The sequence below is a fragment of the Lepisosteus platostomus genome, chromosome 6 (genome assembly GCF_059453375.1).
Source record: "Lepisosteus platostomus isolate fLepPlt1 chromosome 6, fLepPlt1.hap1, whole genome shotgun sequence".
Lineage (NCBI taxonomy): Eukaryota > Metazoa > Chordata > Actinopteri > Semionotiformes > Lepisosteidae > Lepisosteus > Lepisosteus platostomus.
This window is the reverse complement of record NC_142616.1, coordinates 52,217,274-52,223,686: the sequence shown is the minus strand read 5'-3', so window position 1 is coordinate 52,223,686 and position 6,413 is coordinate 52,217,274. Positions and strand designations below refer to the sequence as shown.

The 6,413-nt window shown below is 36.1% G+C and overlaps 1 protein-coding gene across 1 annotated transcript in view; it reads right to left on the bottom strand.

The window, feature by feature from the left end:
* Nucleotides 1–243: 243 nt before the first annotated feature.
* LOC148661877 (uncharacterized) overlaps nt 244–6,413 on the bottom strand; it is a 19,178-nt gene continuing 13,008 nt past the window's right edge. The window contains exons 10-12 of the mRNA XM_088636314.1: nt 6,079–6,151; nt 3,018–3,135; nt 244–669 (exon numbers count right to left, since the gene is read on the bottom strand). Coding sequence (XP_088492440.1) covers nt 474–669; nt 3,018–3,135; nt 6,079–6,151 — 387 coding nt within the window. The 3' untranslated portion in view covers nt 244–473. The remainder of the gene's footprint in view (nt 670–3,017; nt 3,136–6,078; nt 6,152–6,413) is intronic.

Sequence of the window (6,413 nt, the reverse complement as noted above, 5' to 3'; positions counted from 1 at the left end):
CCTGTGTTTGTGTTGGTGGGTATCTCTCTGGATGAAGTGTTAACCTCAAGCCTGTTTTTCTCCAAGTCCATCCAGAACTCAATTGTTATACAAATTATGATGTTATTGGTAAGAAAAATGTAAATGTGTTCATGCTACATTTCCTGAAAATGTTTACAACAGTGTACAATTGTTCCATTATTTGCAAGTATGAGTATTACTAGTTCACGGTGTTTCCTAATTCTTAAAACAAAGATTAGACTTTGCAGGAAAGTATTGTTTATTATATACAAGTATTCTTTTTTTCCAAAATGGCTTTTTTTTACTAAAAAAGCAAACTGCATCATTTACTTTAAGAGTCCACATTTCCCACACCCAGAAGTAAAATATTGCTAAATTCAGCTGTTCTAAACTCCCCCATACACCCGAGTCACTACTGTATTAGCTCTAAAGCACATCCACTTTACGGATCTAAAAGAATAAAAAGTTACTTTCTACCACAAACTTTGACCACCTTCTATGACTAAGTTATGCCCTGTCATGTAATCAGAAGCCTCAGATGCCAAGTAAACCACTGCAGCTTGCAAGTCTGTCACTTGAGCCAGCCGCCCAGCAGGGATATCTGTCAGCCAGCGCTGCACAAGAGGCTTCAGACTTTCAGAGCGGATGAGAGGAGTGTCAACAATGCCTCTGGAAAAAGAAGAAAACAATCAAACTTAGGAGTGACAGTTTCAATTCAGACAGTCGTTTTTGGGGACAAAAATAAAACCAATTATCCTTCACAGCGCAAGGGCACACGGCAGCATTTCCTCTTAATGCGCTCAACAAATATTTATAGCAGGCACATGAGCCATAATGGCCAATTCATCTATTTCAAGCCAAATGCTATTTGACCCTCAAAGGAATTTTAGATAAACTGAGGCACATTTGCAATCTTTCCAAGAAACCTGTATTTATTTATTTTTTTTGCTTTGACTGAAATCTGTTGCAGTATGAGCCTGGAGTTTTTTTTTCATTCAAAGGATTTTGAACTCTGTCTACATTGCACTACAGTTTATAAAGTGATGATGCTGCAAAGGATCAGTATTTAAATAAAGCACTGAACTTCATTTTGCACTCGCGTTCCTTACAACAGGTGCAGGCCCACAGTTGTTATTTGCTTCAGTTCAAGTCAAAAGGTTGACAGTAATTCTTTTCCTCACACTGCATGAAATAGGTACTGTACAACAGTCAAAGCTGAAAAGATGCATTTTCCATTTGCAGACTGTCCTGATGTGCAGCTCTTGATTAGTCACAGGCTCCAAGGACAACAGTGATGTTTCTGCACTTCATGAAATGCATAATTTGTTCAACCTTTGTACAAACATATTTACACAACTGTGTCTAATGAGAAATCGCTTTAAAACTTCAGAAACATGACAGTGAACAAAACCTAACCCACTGACTCCTCTTCATTACGGTGTCAGAAATGTATTGCTCGTGTTAATAAAAATCCTAACATTCTGATAAATTAATGCTTCCAAGGAACATGTGACACCTTGGTTAACATATTCAACCTCAATTATATTTCTCTTCAGCACCCTGTTATCTGGAACCTTTCCTAGCAATCAGAGGTGCTGTTTTTCAGCAGCCAATTTTTTAGATAATGTAGCTTATCAACACTGGTGGGTAAAAGTTGCCAATGAAATCAGGCTGCAGCAAACCACACTGTCTCTAATTGCATCCCTTTTTTATGCATATTTACTGACTGTCACTTCAAAGAAATCAGCAGCCCATTGAGGCACCCAGTTAGCAGAAAGAATTGCTTCTTGCAAATTAAAATTAGCAAACAAGCTCGAGATAAATAAAAAATGAACAAAGTGTCTGAACGGTGCTTTGTTCCATTACTTCAGCTTGCCCCTAATTTATTTTCCCCAAGTAAATTGTGAAGATCTGCCTCTGTAACTATGGGGAACTGCACAGGTCTGTTGAGGCAGGATTGTCTTTTTCAATTTTGTTTTCCTATAGAGGTTTAATAGACAAGCAGATGCAAACAACACCCCACCACTGGTGTGACACTAACAGTTAAGATGCTAATTCGACTCTAATTGAATAAAACAATTAAAACAACTCTTAGTTAATACATCCCTCAAGATGACATTTAATTAAGCAACTGTATTGTCTAAGACCTTTAATTGGCACTATGTTAACAAATAATTTATTTCACTTACAGTTGTAAGCCGCTCACTTTACAAACACCTCTCCACTTCTACTAAGGATGAACCCTTTTGGTCCAATCAAATGCAGAGCTTGTTCAATTAAATTTCTGTCTGAGAGTTACATCAACACTCAGTTATCCTTTTCACCTGTCAACACGGAATGCATGTGTTTTGCTGAACTCCAACATTTCGAATTTGGAAATTAATTAATTCGAAATTATTGACCTGGCATATATACAATGTTCAGTAGAAGTGACAGTGCCGTAAAAAGAAAAAGAGAACTTATCCAGACTGGAGAATCCTTGAAACAAATAATTGACTTATTGTATTGTAGCAAATGCAGTTAAAAACAGTTAAAATATATGCAGAGATGTGGATGGTATTAAGCAAACCAGTTATCAACAATGACATTCTGTTTATGTTGACAGTGAGTTAATGTTACTTAAATTAGCAAAATGTGTTAACTTCACATTTCATTGTTAAGCAATAGATACCAACTGAATGCGAGTTCAGGGTAAGGGATAAGAAATTTGGACAAAACGAAACTTATAATTAAGCATCATGTAAACATAACTGTGATTCTTTCATTCGCAATATTCACATTAATTAATCATTAATTAAACACTGCAGCAAAATTGCTCATACTGTACATTTCACTTCCGTCTATTTAGAAATAGAGAGACAGATCCATAGGCAGACAGAGGAAGCACGCGGAGACAGAGAGGATGCTTAAACAATAAAATGCCCAGCTACAGTTGTGCAGTTTCAGGTTTTAACATGAGGACAGTGGTATTCAGGAGCTATTTTGGTTACGGCTACAGAAGCCTCAGCAATACTTACGGGGAGAGACAGTTGACGCGGACTCCTCTGCTGATCCATTCAGTGCCGAGTGTCTGTGTCAGTTTTACCACACCAGCTTTTGATGTGTTATATGCCAACTGATTCTGAGGATGAGGGACTGCATGAAGATGAGGTTACTCAGAATGTGTTTAAATATGAATGAATCTGGAGAACAGTGCTACTGTCAGAAGAACAAACGCTCTGGATTTTTAACCTGCATTTCGAATAGATTAAATTCTACAGTTCTTATTTTACACTATTTTAATCTTTCGGGATCAGGGCCAAGTTCTTTGGCGACAACTCTTTTAGTCTGTTCTGATACTTGCCTAAACTGAACAATGTACTGTATGTGCTGTTTTCCCAGAGGGCAACAGAATCACGTTTCTCCATGTCCACTTGGGTATTTAAAACCTGACCTACAGAAGTGTTGTACAAATGTTGCTAGAAATGTTCTTCAATCTCGTTGCAATGTTTATATGAAAAGTATTCTAAAATCGTGGGAATAATGGCATAATTTTAGACCCATCCAATTTGAAATTGTCGCTGGTGTATTATTCCTTTTGACATACCTCTGTTTCCAACACTGCATAATTTGTACTGAATGTTAATGAATAATATTTAATAGGCACAGTGGGCTCCATGATAAAACTGTACCGAATGAATCAGATGTTTAGCTACTCATGGCCTTTAGTAACAAAGCACACCATTTGCTGCCTTGACCATCACAGATGTTGTACACTGCATGAGAGACGAGGGATGGGTCCACTTTCTATCAGATGATTAATTATTACACGCAGGTTCCAAGTTATATACAACTTCTGCAGTTAACCTTCTCACCCAGCTACTGTCAAGTTGCCTCGATTCACACATGAATGATAAATATGACAATGTTTTGAAACTCACAGTGTACTCCTTGGGAGTCACTCTAAGAAAGTATACAGTATACTTAATTTTTAATCAAATAATACCAAATTCTTCAGAATTGTGATTTCATATTTACTTCTCTAGCGTATGCAATCTGAAGCCAGCCAAGCTCAGGTATCAGAGCTGGAGGAGGTGTTTAGCTACTGTACAGGCTTCCAATCTGATTCAGAACGAAATACTATTTAGCACAGAGGAAGCATTGCAGCTAAAAATGCCAAATGGTGATAATCCCTTCAGAAGTAAGCACAATACAGAATCCTCAGTGCTGTTCAAATTACATTATCTGACAAATAAAACCTATGATGTTTTGTTCCTCAAGTGCACATTTGAAAATACAGGCACTTGTGTACATTTGAAATTCCTACATACCAACACCATGGTGTTTATTTATTTTATGGGTATCTTATCCAATTAAAAAAAGTTTTGCCACATGTAAAGTCAGTTCATTTTTTTCCTAAACTTAGGAGCTTAGATGAGCTTAGACTCATTTTGTCTTTATTTAATTTTATGAAGTATTTAGATCACTATGGTTTTATGCAAAGATATTTTAGAACCAAGATTTACATTACTAGTGGTGACATACTGTTTCCTAGTAAGCTATGGAATTGTGAAGATATGAATATCTTATTGATTCAACTGAATATTCTTAATAATATTCTTATTCATCTATAGGTAACATCACAAAATCATGGTATCCTAAATAAGGACTGAATGATGTTCCCTTTCACAGTAAAAAAGGTAACACGCACTTTTATTCTTTTGCATAAGAACAAATACAGATTTTATTTTGTCTAGCAGATGGATATAACACTGCCATTCTGCATTTTAATTGGACTTTCATTGCTACATTTTCTTACCTAACTTGGCAAAACCCAGCACCATCTGATTCTACATTATGACAATATTATAACAGATGTCCAGACCAATAAAGTAAATTCCTGAAGGACTCTGCTTAATGTGTGTAATTGATCACTTTTTTACATTGGCCTCTATTTACCAGCATGTTACTGCTTTACAGATTAGCTCAGCAGTTGGGACTCCTGCCCATATGGTCCAAAAGTTTATTGGCTATTTGACTATATTGCTGATGAAGTGGTGCTGTTCTTATATAGGAACCTGTTGGAAAAATTACATTGCTCAATGAATAATTCCTGTTTTACAGCACACTCAGTAAAAACACAACATTGCTGTCAATTTCAACAGCTAAAAATGTTTTTGGCAGTACAGACGCCTACTTTTAATCCTGAACTCAAGTTTTCAGTTTACATATTATATAGAAAAAAAATGTTTCTGTTTTAGCAGAATGTATCACAATTTTCTGTAGTACACTATAAATGAAAATAAAAATGAGAACTGTGTGTGCTTTAAAAAAACTGATTGATCACAGGGCTACTAAAGCAAGGAAAATGGAATTTTAGCTCCACAGGAGTTTTAGATGGACTAACTGCTTCTTAAGGGTCATATCCAGGTCTTCTGTAACAGGTCTCAAAAAGTAAGATGAGATAATTAGGGCATCGATGGAGGTTAATACTCTACTGTGCTGCAAAGTTTGGCAGGTGAGAATGTCTAAAAGTCTAAGACCCATGGATTAAAGACTGGCCTCTTGACATAATTGGTTTGAAGCCTGTCTGGTTGTGCAGGTCATATGCTTGGTGGTGCCTGGGACTACAACCTCTACACTGTGCACTACTGTACATTATAGTAATCCTGACATTAGCACATGTACTATATGCAAGGTGAAGTACTGTGCATTGCTCTTTGAGTGTGTGCATTTAAAAATACAGAAGGTACTTGAACCTATACATTGGTTCACGCAAACATTATGGAAAAACAGGCCTCATATGCAAAAAAATAATGCAAATAAAAATGAAAGCCTTCAAAAGTTAAAATGTGTGGTACAGTAATATGTATGGCTTGTGCAAATTATGCTAACCATTGAAGTTAGCCGATCCCATCTCATGGGAACTACAGCCCTAACTTCTTTGCTTCTATAGGATTATCACTGCAGTTAAGGTTATCTCTGCTACATCACATTGAGGTTTAATAACGTAAATACAACTTACATCACTCTGAAAACTGAAATTAAAAATTTGGAGATAAAGAGTGAAAATAATAATACAGGAGACTCATCACTCACCTATTAAGCTAGCCATGGATGCTGTGTTAATTATCTTCCCATATCCTTGCTTCAGCATAATACGACCTGCAGCCTGTGACAGGAATTACAGAAAGACAAATGAGTCTTTTATGAACACGCTAATATTGACATGATAACAAATTACACAGAGATATACAGGAGTGAAAGAGAAAAAGAGGTGTTTTGGAGAACAAATTCTATTTTTAGCTTGTAATTTCCAGAAAAAAGAAATAAAGCTTTAAAATATTTAAAGATTAAAGTTTATATGTTTTACAGTGTACTTTATCATTCATTTGGCAAAGGGGCATTGGTTACACCAAAAATAATACGTTGTT